The sequence below is a fragment of the Hypanus sabinus genome, chromosome 19, assembly GCF_030144855.1.
Source record: "Hypanus sabinus isolate sHypSab1 chromosome 19, sHypSab1.hap1, whole genome shotgun sequence".
Taxonomy (NCBI): domain Eukaryota; kingdom Metazoa; phylum Chordata; class Chondrichthyes; order Myliobatiformes; family Dasyatidae; genus Hypanus; species Hypanus sabinus.
Window position 1 is genome coordinate 54,707,109 of NC_082724.1, and position 15,177 is coordinate 54,722,285.

General features: G+C 42.7%; 1 protein-coding gene across 6 annotated transcripts in view; it reads left to right on the forward strand.

The window, feature by feature from the left end:
- Nucleotides 1-421: 421 nt before the first annotated feature.
- The window catches only part of thumpd3 (THUMP domain containing 3), a 36,745-nt gene continuing 21,989 nt past the window's right edge, over nt 422-15,177 (forward strand). The window contains exons 1-3 of one of the 6 annotated variants that reach the window (XM_059944427.1): nt 422-483; nt 1,509-1,785; nt 4,231-4,308. In XM_059944427.1, coding sequence (XP_059800410.1) covers nt 1,519-1,785; nt 4,231-4,308 — 345 coding nt within the window. In that variant the 5' untranslated portion in view covers nt 422-483; nt 1,509-1,518. Of the gene's footprint in view, nt 584-746; nt 957-1,508; nt 1,786-4,230; nt 4,309-15,177 lie in introns of those variants that run through there. The other 5 variants (XM_059944424.1, XM_059944425.1, XM_059944428.1 and 2 more) reach the window with 5 other exon arrangements.

Sequence of the window (15,177 nt, forward strand, 5' to 3'; positions counted from 1 at the left end):
ATACAGTAGGAGGAACCTTCTCCCACCCTCTTACAGAGGCGGGAGGGATCCAGCTCCCTCCCCCCTAAACACACACCACACATACAGTAGGAGGAACCTTCTCCCACCCTCTTACAGAGGCGGGAGGGATCCAGCTCCCTCCCCCCTAAACACACACCACACATACAGTAGGAGGAAACTTCTCCCACCGTCCCACTCAGGCCCACAGAGGCCAGTCTACCTCCTAGCTTCTCGCTCTCTCCTCTACCCCAGGACAAGGATCCATCACCAACCCCCTCCCACACCTCTCCTTTCTCCCCGCTCCGTAAGCACACCGAAGCGGGGAGACCATCAACTTCTCCCCCTCCCACCCCGACGTGTCTCCGCCACGCAACCCAGCTGCGCATGCGCACTTCCATTAATTGCATTTCCGGTGATCGGAGGGACGGGCACCGGAAGTGCTGGGGAACCTGGCAACCGGAGCGGGTGAGGGCATCGGAGTGGGTCCGTGTTTCGCATCAGCTGTCCAAGGGGTGGGGGAGTTAGGGTAAGGGGAGCCAGTGACGGTGGGTTTTGTAGGGCCAGGTATCGTCTCACTCATTGGGTAGGTTGGGGTGATGTTTAGATCTGATCCCAGTCATCACCAGATGTGATCTCAGTCCTGGGTAGGGGAATGCTTGGGGAGTAATCTACCTCGGTCACGGGAAGTGGGGGGGGGAGGAGGAATCTCGGCTACAGATTTGTAGATACTCGTTGGTTCAGATATCACTGGAGGAAGTATACAGGGTTATACTGCATGTCCCATCAAGCACTGGGTGCTCAGCCAAAAGACTAGTCACTGGGAGTCGTATCTGGGTTCAGCTATGGCAGTAGGACCAGTGTAACATAGGTCACAGGCATGAGCTGATTTCCTGACCCCGTTCTCGGAAGGTCTGCATCCCAGTTCTGTCTGACTGACATTACTGGAAAGCACTAAAGTGCGTGTTTTTAATTCATCTGTCCGTAGTGTGATAACTAACTTAATAATCTTGACCTGTAGCAACAGGGCACAAAGTGCACCACCTGGGAGGGGAGTCAAAGGATCACCAGATCTTAATGAAAGAAATTTGTGGAATGGTACAAAAATCCTTCAAGTGTCTATTCTAGCTAAGAATCACTTCTATAGAATTCTATAGGTGTTTGTCACCTGTACCCTCACAGTTGGTATTCAGTACCATTCTAGAGAATTAAGCATGTAATTCCAGCCTGCGTCGTACTGCAGGAGCGCTGCTGTGCTTGAGGTGATGGCTTTTGCTGAAGACATTAACCTTTTGTCAGTAGATATTTGCAAAAGATCCGTGGCACTCTTTTGAAGAGCCTGTTTACCTCTTAGTCAGCACCCCTGAAAAAATAAATAATTTCACTGATTTTGTAAATTGGATAGGTGACAATTGGCTGCCTTCTTTCCAATGTTAGCACTGGGTTATGTTTTGCTTTGGGACATTCTGTGGTGAAAACCGCCCTACAAATGCTTATCTTTTTCCTTTAAGTATAAAAGCAATGTCTGCACCCCACGGAGATGCCGATGGACCAAACACAGCAGCGACTGTGTCTGGAGTGGAGGGAAGGCCTTGTGGAAACAAGGATGTGTCAATTAAGCAGCCCGGATGCTTGCAGGGGCCTTATGTCACAGTTGGAGCGACTGTTCCTACTGGCTTCGAGAAAACAGCTGCCGATGAAGTCCAAGAGAAAATAGGATCTGAGTCCAGAATTAGCAAGGATCGAGGAAGAATCTATTTTGAGGTTTCTAAAGATAATCTTTTTCAGGTTAGCTTTATTATTTTGTATCCATTCCGTACATTTTTAAAGTATTGAGAGCTTAAAACTAGGTTCTTTGTGAGTCCAAATCCAGAAGGTTGGAAAATAATTGGACCACCCATAGCCAGTGCTCTGTTAGTTTAACATAGATCACTAATCACATTGGACAGTTACTTTTTTGTGTGAGTTGGCTGCAGTTTAGATGATCATCCTCTTCCATCTCTGAACAAGTTAATGGTTTGAATCCAAGTTAAAACATTGAAAACATCATTATTGTTGGCCCTTGTGAAATGTTACTCTGATGTTCTGTTTGCTGTGCAGTTGGCATAAGGGATGTTAAGGCACTACTCATACTACAGCTACAGAAGAATCAGAGTCAGGTTTATTATCATTGACGTGATGTGAAACTTGCTTTGAGGCAGTAGTACAGTGCAAAGACATCAAAATACATTTACAAAAAAGGCAAAATAAAAGGAACTACAATCTCATGGATTCATCTAATGGTAGAGGGGAAGAAGCTGTTCCTAAATTTTTGAATTGGTCCTCAGGCTCCTGTATCTTCTCGCTAATGCTAGTAATGAGAAGAGAGCATGTCCCAGATGATGGAGGTCTGTAGTGATGGATGCCTCCTTCTTGAGGCACCAGAAATTGAAGATGACCTCAGTTAGTAGAGAGGGTTGAGCCCATGATGCAGCTGGTTGAGTCTATAATCCTTTGCTGCCTCTTGTGATCCTGTGCACCAGAGAGTACATACACGACTGTGATGACAGAATGCTCTTCACCATACATCCATAGAAACTTGAAAGAGTCTTTGGTGACATACCAAATCTTCTCTAAATACTAACAAAGTAGAGCCATTGTTGTGCCTTCTTTGTGATGACATGTTAGATTTTGATGTTTTTATCAAAGGTTCTTTCAAAAATCAGGACAGAGGCCCAAAACCTGTTGCTTCATGCTTGCTTTATTAAACATAGAGAGTTGAAAATGAATAGTGATATAGGTCTACAAGTTAAAGAGAGGAGAAGTGGAAGGGTCTAAAAACAAAGATAGCACTAGCCTTGTGGTCAGCTCTTTTATACTACATAGATAAGGAAAATTTTATTCAAATTCATAGATAAGAGTCAACCCATGAGATACCCCCATTCAAATAATGCAGTCCCAAGAGAAGCTTCCAGAATCATACCAAAATACCTACTAGGGGACAAATTGAACAGCTGAATGTATATATTGTGGTCACTAGGAAGCATATTAAACAGTTACATGCTTGTAAGATCTACTTTAAATATAAACAGATAATTAATTGCTGAACTGTAAAGTTAATAAATATTAAACAGATCAAACAACACCTCCCCTTAATTCTAAATCACATGTTTACAATCATTACATCTGAACTGAACACAATATTCCAAGTGTAATCTAACCAGATTTTTATAGAACTGCAATATTACCTCACAGCTGTTGAACTCAGTCCTCTAACTAATGAAGACTAGCACACCATATACCTTCTTATCAACGCTAATAATTATATGGTACCTTTGTGGGATCTGTGGACTTGGAACACAAGATCCCTCAGTTCCTCCACACTGCTAAGAATCCTGCCATTAGTCCTGTACTCTGCATTCAAATTCAACCTTCCAAAGTATATCACTTCACATTTTTCCAGATTGAACTCCATCTGCCACTTCTTAGCCCATCTCTGCATCCTTTCAATGTCCCATTGTAACTTATGACAACCTTCTAACCATCCATAGCACTTGAAGAACAATAGATTCAATAATTGTAGCTGATATATCAGTGCAGTGCTTATCAAGTGTCCCACTGTCAGAGGGACTGTTGTCAGGTGAGATTTTAAACTAAAGCCCAGTCTGCCTTCATCAATGAATGCAAACAAAATATTTTAAAGAATAGTAGAAATATTATTTCTGATGCCCAGGCTAATATTTAACCCTGTTGAATAACGTAAGAAACAGAAGCAGGCAGAGGTTATATGATCCTCTTATCCTACTCCATTTTTTATCACGATCATGGCTGTTTTTCTACCTCTGCCTCAATTTCACCTTAAGTGTTCATCTCTGATGTCTGACAGTCTGCTGCCATTTCTATATTAATGAAACAAATACAATTATAAAAATACTCCAAAATACAAATTTCTCTTATAGTTTGAAGGCAAGGTCTTTTATCCAGTCACCTGATAAATCTGCATCTTTGTGGTATTTCATTTTGCATGTCAAGTTTCAAATGCCTCTCAACCAATTTTTGAAATGTTATGATGGTTATCTTTAATATGTGGAAAGGTATTCTAGGAACACAATTTAATTTATCCCTGGCACACCCTGGGCAGTGTGTACTAAATAAACCATCAGGGAGAGAAATCAAATTATTTTCACATTTGATTACTTTCAAATATTAATTTATACAAATTAAAATCTTTATCTGCTATTCTTTCTCTTTCAGGTTCATCTTTTGAGATCTGTTGATAATTTATTTGTTGTTATCCAGGAGTTTCCTCAGTACCAGTTTAACAAATCCAAGGTAAGTGCCTACTAATATAGTGAATAATATGTAGCATATAAGAAAATAAAGAAACAGAACAGGACCTTTGAGATTGGAAATCACACACGTCTTCCATCTCTATGGCTACCTCTTACAGTGGCTCACCTTGTAGAGCTACTGCATCATAGCTCCAGCAACCTGTGTTCAAAACTGAGTTTATTATCATATGCACATATATGTAGAGGTACAATGACAGACTTACTTGCAGCAGCATTACAGGCACATAGCATCAGGTGCACAACATTCACGAGAAAAATATACGTAAAATTATATGGGGAAGAATATAATTAGAACAAAAAATGTCCACTCTAATGCAAAGTCATCATAGTGTGTCCATAATGAGGTGCTGATTAAGGTTGTGCAGGTTGGTTCAAGAACTAAATGGATTAAGGGAATAGCCCTGAACCTGGTGGTGACGTGAGACTTACGGATTCTGTACCTTCTCCCTGATGGTAGTTGTGAGAAGCGGGATGGTGGGGATATTTGAATCAGAATCAGGTTTAATACCACTAGTATATGTCATGAAATTTATTGTTTTGGGGCAGCAGCAGTACATTACAATACATAATAATAAAAAGAAACTATAAATTACAACAAGAAGTTTATATTAAAAATTATATAAGTAGAGCCAAAAGAGAAGGGTTCATGAGTTCATTGTCCATTCAGATATCTGATGGCAGAGGGGAAGAAGCTATTCCTGAAATGGTGGGTGTGTGCCTTCAGGCTCCCATATCTTCTTCTGAATGGTAGAATTGAGAAGAGGGCATGTCCTAGATGATGGGGTGGGGTTGGTCCTTAATGATGGATGCTGCCTTTTTGAGGCATCAACTTTTGAAGGCGTCTTCAATGCTGGGAAGGCTAGTGCATGGAAGAACTTCCTGGAGCTTTTTAAGATCCTGTGTAATGGTCCCTCCATACTAGGCAGTGATGCAACTGGTTAGAATGCTCTCCACAGTACATCTATAGAAATTTGCTAGTGTCTTTGGTGACATACCAAGTCTCTTCAAACACCTAAAGTAATAGAGCTGCTGTTAAGTTTTCTTTTAATTGCATCAGTATGTTGGGCCCAGGATAGATCTTCAGAGATGTTGACAACCAGGAACTTGAAACTGCTCACCCTTTCCACTGCTTATCCATCGATGAGGCCTGATGTGTGTGTCCTCGATACTTCTCCTTTCTGAAATCCACAATCATTTCCTTGGTCTTACTAACATTGAGTGCAAGGTTGTTTTTGCGACACTACTCAACTAGCTGATTTGTCTCACTCCTGTACGCCTCCTTATCCCCATCTGAAGTTCTGCCAACAATGGTTGTGTCACTGGCAAATTTATAGATGACATCTCAGTTGTGACTAGCCACACAGTTGTGGGTGTAGAGAGAGCAGAGCAGTGGGCTAAGCATGCATGTTTGAGGTATACCAGTTACGATTGCCAGCAAGGAGGAGATGTTATTTCCAATCCGCACAGATCGTGGGCTTCTGGTGAGGAAATCCCAGTGATGATGAATGTTGACTTCTTGAGGCAGTGCCTCATATAGATATTAATGATGGGGTGGGATGTACCTCTGATGTATGTATGATCCACTACTTTGAATCTACTGAGTTCAATCCTGACTTCTACATGAAGTTTGCACATTCTCCCCATGATTGCATGAGTTTCCTCAGGGTGCTCTAGTATCCTGCTTCATCTCCAAGATATGCAGATTAATAGCCACTGTAACTTTGCTCCTACTGTGTTAAAATCTGGGGAGAATTGATGGGAATTTGGGGAGAATAAAATAAGACTAATGTGAGTTGAGAATAAATGCATGCTTAATGATTTGGAGCTGGTGAGTACACAGGACCTGTTTTTGTGCTCTATCACTATGAGAAACAAGGGTGCATGCATCAATATTACAAAGTTTGTCAGCTCTTAGCTCATAGTTTGTTTTATATTTCATATTTTGCCAGTATTAATTGTTTTAACAATTGACTTAGACTTGGAGCAAGAGTTTAAGAAGTGTCAGTTAATAGTCAGTAACAGCAGTCAATAAAAAGAAGGTAGGGTCAAGCAGAGCTGTCATTGTAAAACAGCTGTTGAGAGAGTAAGTATAGTGAGAATGGGAAGCTGAGGCTTTGGTGAGAGGATGCTTGGCAGAGGAAGGAAAAAAGTTAGCTCTGGTAAGATCTCTTTGAACTATTATTTAGAATAAGTATCGTTGGGATATCAGCCAGGTCAGTGGCATGCTGTTCCTGCAGAGAATGGACTACACTTGTAGGAAGTGTTCCTGTCTGGCCAAATTAAAGAACTGGAGCTGAAGTTGGACATACTTAAGATCATCCAACATGCTGAGAGCGTCATAGACAAGAGTTGTAGCAAGGTGATAGCACCTAAGTTACAAGCGGCATATATTCAGGTGATCACCCAGATCACCCAGGCCCTTCAGAGAATTGTGAGGATCATCTTCCACCCATCCAAGATATCTATCAGTAGCGCTGCATTGTCAATGATCCCTCCCATCCATCCAACAATCTCTTTGATCCCCTAACATATGGCAGCAGCTACTGTAGCATTAGGATAAGGACGGTTAGGATAAGATACAGCTTTTTCCCTCGGGCTATGAGGCTGCTAAACTCCCTGCACAACCCAGGTCTCACCAAGTTTGAAGTGCCAGTAGTGTATACTGTTTTCTTTTTAACTTGTGTCATTGATGCACTTTATTATTTGTTAATTTATATATGGTACAATTACCTTTGCATTGTGTGTGTTACATGCACTGTGTTGTGCACCTTAGTCCAGAGAAACTTTGGTGGTATGTATGTATACAGGAATAACAATAAACTTGAACTTGTGAGGAGAAGAGACAGATGGTGCAGAGTGGCTATTCTCCTTAGAAGCAAATACTGGATACTGCAGGAGGGAACAACCTTTCTGAGTACAGCAGCGGTTGCTTGGTCAGAGGCTCTCTGACCAGCTATGCGGCTCAGCTGCTAAGGGAAACATTAGGCAGGGTACTAGTTATAGGAGACTTAATTGTTAGGTGGGCAGACAGGAAATTTTGTGCCTACAGAAGAGATGTCTGGTTGGTGTGTTGCCTTCTGGGTGCCAGAAAGAGGAACGAGGCCCAACATCTAGATGCAGTTTCAAAGAAGGCATGGCAATAGCTATAATTCATGAGGAGTTTGAGGAAGTTTAGTATATCACCAAAGACAAGCAAGAGTTTCTACAGATGTCCTGTGGAGAGCATTCTAGTTGGCTGCATCACCGTCTGGTATGGAGAAGGGATTGAAATAAGCTGCAGAAAGTTATAAACTCAGTCAGCTCTATCATGGCCACTAGCCTCCCCAGCATCTTGGATATCTTCAAGGAGCAATGCCTCGAAAAGGTGACATCCATCATTAAGGATCCCCATCAACCAGGACATGCTCGTTTCTCATTGCTACCATCAGGGAGGAGGTACAGGAACCTGAAGGCACATGCTCAGCGATTCTGGAACGGCTTCTTCTCTGTAATTTACAGCTTTTTATTATTATTAATTACAGTGTACTGCTGCAGCATAACAACAAATTTCATGAAACATACAAGTGATATTAAACCTGCTTCAGATTCCGAAGTCTTGGAACAGTTGCAGAACACACTCAAGGGGAAGCATAAACAGTTAGATGTCTTTTGGTACCAACAACATAGGTCGAATGAGGGATGAGGTCCTGCGCAGTGAATATAAGGAGTTATGTGAGAACTTAAAAAGCAGGACGTGATCTCTGCATTACTCCTAGTGCCACATGCTAGTGAGGGTAGAATTAGTAAGACAGCTAAGCTGATTGCATGGTTGAGTACTGGGTGCAAGATGCAGAGATTCAAATTTTGGATAATTAAGCTCTCATCTAGGGTAGTGATGACCTATACAAGAGAAATGGGTTGCATCTGAACTGGAGGAGGACTCATATCCTGGCTGGGACATTCGCAAATGCTACCTAGTCGGGCTTAAACTAGAGTGATGGAGGGTGTGGTCCCAAGAGGTAGAGTAGCTGATGAAAAATCAGGGATAATATGGTAGCCAGTGGAAGTAAGTTTAGCTGTTAGGGTATCCAGAAACACGGTAAGGAGAGATGTAAGACCATTGATTTGAACTGAATTTATTTCAGTGCCCCTTAAAGATTAGCGTGGCCATCTGTGTGTGGAGCCAAAGGAAATGGGAGAGATTTTTTAATAATTCCAATTTTTACGGTGGAGAAAACAATGAAAGCTAAGGAAACAAACACGAGGAAATCTGCACATGCTGGAATTTCAAGCAACACACACAAAATGCTGGTGGAACGCAGCAGGTCAGGCAGCATCTATAGGGAGAAGTGCTGTCGATGTTTCGAGAAGAGACCCTTCGTCAGGACTAACTGAAAGGAAAGATAGTAAGAGATTTGAAAGTAGGAGGGGGAGGGGAAAATGTGAAATGATAGAAGACCAGAGGGGGTGGGGTAAAACTGAGAGCCAGAAAGGTGATTGGCAAAAAGGATACAGAGCTGGAGAAGGGAAAGGATCATGGGACTGGAGGCCTAGGGAGAAAGAAAGGGGGAGAGGAGCACCAGAGGGAGACGGAGAACAGGCAGAGTGATGGGCAGAAAGAGAAGGAAAAAAAGGAGGGGGGGGGAAGCTAAATATACCTGGGATGGGGTAAGAAGGGGAGGAGGGGCATTAACGGAAGTTAGAGGTCAATATTCATGCCATCAGGTTGGAGGTTACCCAGCTGGTATATAAGGTGTTGTTCCTCCAACCTGAGTGTGGCTTCATCTTGACAGTAGAGGAGGCCATGGATAGACATATCAGAATGGGAATGAGACGTGGAATTAAAATGTGTGGCCACTGGGAGATCCTGCTTTCTCTGGCAGACAGAGTGTAGGTGTTCAGCAAGACGGTCTCCCAGTCTGCATCGTGTCTCACCAATATATAAAAGGCCACACCAGGAGCACCAGACGCAGTATACCACACCAGCCGACTCACAGGTGAAGTGTCACCTCACCTGGAAGGACTGCCTTGGGCCCTGAATAGTGTTGAGGGAGGAAGTGTAAGGGCAGGCTCCTCCTTTGGCTCCTCCCACTTCCTCCAAACCAAAGGTGTAGCCATGGGTCCCAGTTTTGCCTGCCTTTATCTTGGCTTTGTGGACGAGTTCATGTTCCAAGCCTATACGGGTATGTGTCCCCCTATTTTCCTTCGCTACATCAACGACTGCATTGGCGCTGCCTCCTGCATGCATGCTGAGCTCGTTGACTTCATTAACTTTGCCTCCAACTTTCACCCTGCCCTCAGATTTACCTGGTCCATTTCTGACACCTCCCTCCCCTTTCTTGATTTTTCTGTCTCCATCTCTGGAGACGGCTTATCTACTGACATCTACTATAAGACTACAGACTCTCACAGCTACCTGGAATATTCCTCTTTCCACCCTGTCTCTTGCAAAAATGCTATCCCCTTCACACAATTCCTCTGTCTCTGCCACATCTGCTCTCAGGATGAAGCTTTTCATTCCAGGATGAAGGAGATGTCTTCCTTTTTTAAACAAAGGGGCTTCCCTTCTTCCACCATCAACTCTGCTCTCAAACGCATCTCTCCCATTTCCCGCACATCTGCCCTCACCCCATCTGCCCACTACCCCACTCAGGATAGGGTTCCCCTTGTGCTCACTTACCACCCCACCAGCCTCCGGGTCCAATGTATAATTTTCTGTAACTTCCGCCACCTCCAGCGGGATCCCACTACCAAGCACATCTTTCCCTCCCCACCCTCTCTGCTTTCTGCAGGGATCGCTCCCTACGCAACTCCCTTGTCCACTCATCCCCCCATCCCTTCCCACCGATCTCCCTCCTGGCACTTATCCTTGCAAGGGGAACAAGTGCTACACCTGCCATTACACTTCCCTCCTCCTCACCATTTAGGGCCCCAGACAGTCCTTCCAAGTCAGGCGACACTTCACCTGTGAGTCGGCTGGTGTGGCATACTGGGTCTGGTGCTCCTGGTGTGGCCTTTTATATATTGGTGAGACCCAACACAGACTGGGAGACTGTTTCACTGAACACCTACGCTCTGTCCGCCAGAGAAAGCAGGATCTCCCAGTGGCCACAAATTTTAATTCCATGTCCCATTCCCATTCTGATATGTCTATCCATGGCCTCCTCTACTGTCAAAATGAATCCAAATTCCTGATATATTTAGCTTTTCTCCCCCTCTTTTTTTTTCTCTCTTTCTGCCCATCACTTTGCTTGTTCTCCATCTCCCTCTAGTGCTCCCCTCCCCCTTCCTTTCTCCCTAGGCCTCCCGTCCCATGATCCTTTCCCTTCTCTAGCTCTGTATCCCTTTTGCCAATCACCTTTTTGGCTCTCAGCTTCATCCCACCCTCTCCGGTCTTCTCCTATCATTTCGCATTTCCCCCTCCCCCCACTACTTTCAAATCTCTTACTATCTTTACTTTCAGTTAGTCTTGACAAAGGGTCTCGGTCCAAAACATCGACAGCGCTTCTTCCTATAAAAGCTGAGGAAGTGAGGGTAATGACTGGAAGTGTCTTGGACCACACATGGATCAACAGAGTGTCATCATCATTATGTGCTGTGTTTAGCAGGGCGTAAAGGCAAAAAGTGCACTAAGATTAATAAATCTCCAGGGCCTGGTCTGCTGCATTCCCAGACCTTGTTGAAAGCTGGAGGTGCAATTGTGGAGGCCCTGACAGAGATTTTTGCTTTAACTCTGGCCACAGGTGAGGTTTCGGACCACGGGAGAGTGGTTAACGTACCAGTGTTTAAAATAGGTTTCAAAAACGAGTCAGAAAACTATACAGGACAGTGAGTCTGGTATCAGTGATGGATAAATTGCTGGAGGGATTTCTGAGGGACAGGATCTACCAACTTTTGGAGAGAGAGAGTTTGATTCAGGACGGCTTTGTGCATGGGAAGCAGTGTCTAACAAATTTCATGAGTTCCTTGAGAAGGTAACCTAAAGGGTAGGTGAGGATAGGGCAGTAGATGCAGTGCAGTAAGGCCTTTGAGGAGGTCCTTCATGGCAAGGGGTCTGGAAGGCTGAATCCCATGGGATCCGAGGTGAGATAGCTGATTGGATTTGCAATTGGCTCAGTGCTAGGGTGATGGTTTAAGAGTTGATTCTCGTACTGGATGCCTGTGTACTGATCTGCCACTAGGGTTGAGTTTGGGATTATTTGTAAGTTACATAAACAATCTGGATGTGAATATACAAGGCCTACTTAGTAAGTTTGTGAATAGATAGTATTGTTCATAGTGTAGAAGATTATTAAAAGTTAGAGGGGGGATCTTGATCAGCTAGGTTTGTGGTCTAAGGATTGGCAAATTGCTTTCAACCCAGATAAATATGAGGTATTACATTTTGGGAGATCAAGCCAGGTAGGACTTGTACAGTGAATGGTAAGGCTCTGGGGAGTGCAATGCAACATGGGGCCTAGGAGTGCAAGTGCATAGTTTGACAAAAGCGACATCTCAAGTAAATAAGATGGTGAAAAAAACTGACCTTCATCAGTCAGGGTATATAACCTGGTAAGTAATGTTGAAGTTATTTAAGATGTTGTTGTGGTTACACTTGGAGTATTGTGTACAGTTTTGGCCATTCAGTTATAGTTCCTAAACGAGAAAGAATGCAGAAAAGTTTTAGCAGAATGTTGCTTGGAATTAGGGGCCTGAGTAACAGAGGTTGTGTTGACCAGCACTTTATTCTCTGTAATGTAGAAGTTTCAGAGGTATATAAGAATCTGAGGGCATAGACAGGGTGGGAACACATTGTCTTTCCCAGGGTGCAGGTCAAGAGGGCATAAGCTTAAGATCAAAGGTGAGAGATTTAAAAGAACATCAGGGCAGCTTCTTTATGCAAATACTGATGCATATTTCAAATGAGCAGCCTGAAATGGTGGTTGAGGTGAGCACATAAACAACATTTAAAAACTGTCTAGATAACTACATAGGTGGATAAGGTTTAGAGAGCCAGAGGCCAAACACAGGCAGGTACGACTGACTTACTGAGCAACTCTGATGGCATGAATGTTTGTTTCCACGTGGTACGACACTGTGTCTAAATTCCTCAATCTCTTTTGCCTTCTGTTTACCTAGTTTGCCTTTAGAACCTTCTACTGCAAAGATAGACACAAAACAGTTGATTTTACTTAGACGCCCTTTTCCTTTTTGCAGACTTGCACAAGTTCTTTCATCAGTTTTAGACATAGGTATTTTGTTGCTGATTATGGTAGTTTGTTGTTTGTTATTTTATGGTGTAGATACCTTGCTTATAGACTATCTGTCCCACTCCCATCAGGGAAGAGGCTACGTATCATCCGTGCTAGCACCACTAGACTCGGGCTGATCAACATCTCTATCCATTACCACACCACTACATACACATCAGCCACTCAGCACCCTAACCACCCCCCCATGTGCTGCCACTTTACGCTTATGCTCCACACCACATACCCACACTGATACAGTCACTGTCTTACTGTGTTTTCATATGCTCTGCTGCTGCCCAGAAGAGTTCCTCTTGCCAATAGTCATTTTATCATTTTAACATTTCCTGTCAGAGTCACATTAAGTACAGATACTCCTGCACCTAGTGTCACTTAATGTATGTACTGTACATACAATTAGTCTATGTATATATGGTCACAGTCAAACAGTTACTTGTACATTGTGGTTTATAAGATTGCTTTTATACTTATTCTGTTTTAATTGTGTTCTTTATGCTTACTTTGTTTTTTTATGCTACATCGGATCCAGATGAACAATAATTTTGTTCTCCTTTACAATCCTGTATTGAAGAACGAGAGTGAACAATTTTAAATCTTGATTTTTTTACTTGTTGCCTATCAATGCTAAGTCATTCTTAGATGTTTTTACATGTATCCAGTCTTCAGTGATATTAATCAACTTTTCAAGAGTTTTCATTAAATCTAACACTGTCCTTTTGTAGTTGATTGTGAATGGTTCATTCTCCAATAATCTTTCTAAATAGAATCTGAATGTATTAAATGAACCTGTCCATGTCTGTATTTGCTGATCTGACTTTTCTAGACCATGTTAAATTTAAAGTCCCCTACGATTCTTAAACCATCCTTATTAAAAGTCCATTCCTTCTATACTGATTTTCTGCTAAGCTATATAACCACTAATAGACCAACAATGCTCTTTGCCCATTTTTTTATTTAAACCGATTCTGACTTCAGTTTCCAATCTGTTGAGCTAGGCTCATTACTGATTTGTGGCCTAATATTATCCTCAAGGATTGGAGCTCCCTACATTTTTCTGCCTCCTTTTCCAAAATGTCATGTACCATTGTTCTAATTCATTTATTTTGTTTAACACTTGGTTAAATTTGATATTATGGTATTTTAGAATTGTTTTTTCTCTATTTGATGCTGAGCTATTATCTACATACCCTGTTTCTTCAGTCAAACTCAAGTTATCATACTCTTTCACTTTGCCATTCACTTATTATCTATCATACTGACTCCCATTCATTAAAACTGTTCATCTCCATCTCCATGGCATCAGCAGACTCTGCTTCTGTTTCAGCATCCTTTAATATCGAAGATGTTAATGCAATCACACTTAAAGTATCATGTTCTGGTCGCCTTGCTTTGGGAAGGATGCCTTTAAGCTAGAGAAGGTGCAAAATGATTCACATGGATCTTGCCAGGACTGGAGGGCTTTAGTTATGAGAGACTGGATAGACTGAGACTGTTTTCCTAGAGTGATGGATGCTGAATGGTGAACATAATAGCCATGTATAGAATCATGAGGGATATGGAGAAGATGGATGGTAGCGGTCTTTATTTTTCTCAGGGTAGGGAAGTCTAAAACTAAAGGGCATAGATTTAAGGTGAAAAAAATTAAGGGGAATCTGAAGGACAAGTTTGCTACTGGTATATGGAATGATCTGCCAGAAGAAGTGATAGAGCCAGCTACAATTATAAGAATAAAAAGACATTTGAACAGGTAAATGTTTAGAGGGACGTGGGCCAGATGGGATTAGGTCAGGTAGACATTGATGAGTTGTTCCAAAGGGCTCTAGATCTCTATGGCTACTGAAATAATCATAGACCTCTTGTTAACTCTACACTTGACTCCTCCTTTGCATTCCGAGCTGGATTTCCATGTTCTGCTCTCTGCAGTCCATCTCTGCTGCAGGAATCCTAATTCTCACCTTGTAAACCTTGACTTGCATCTCATGGGTTCTATCTCACACCAGGCTCATCATCCATGCCCATGTGTTTGCTTTTACACTTGTTAGTTCTGGTTAAACAGTGTCTCACTTTTACTCCTCATCTTTGTTTTTGGATGCCTTCATAACTGGCCTCCATCAACCTGTTTTTGCCTCCAGTTCTGCAACACTTCATTTATTTTCTCTTGATCACCCTTGTATTTAATTACTTTAGTATTGGTCCTGCCTTTAGTTGCAGATGCCCTAAACTTTGGAAATCTGGTTAAGGTGGCACTACTGAACGCAGTTAATAAGTTAATAAATCTAACTAAAAACATCGCTAAAAATACCCTTTCTGAGGTAGATTGTGTTAAATGATCGCTGTAAACAGTGAAGGGCCGAGTGATGGTAGGGTGAGTTTTGGGGACAAGCCAAGATAGTGTGTTGCAGATGGAGTTTGATGCCTGTACAATTGGCCTGGGTGTGAGGTTGGATTGCTCTGGATGCCAAGAGGAGAAATCGGAGCATGGGAAGAGGAGATTCAATGCCCATACAACTGGCCCAGGCGTGAGGTTGTATCACTCTGGGCGCCGAGCTGATTTGAAGAGTTTGAGAGTGGCTTCGGACAGGGTGGTGAAATCTAGGCCTGCAACAAGTCGCTGGTTAACG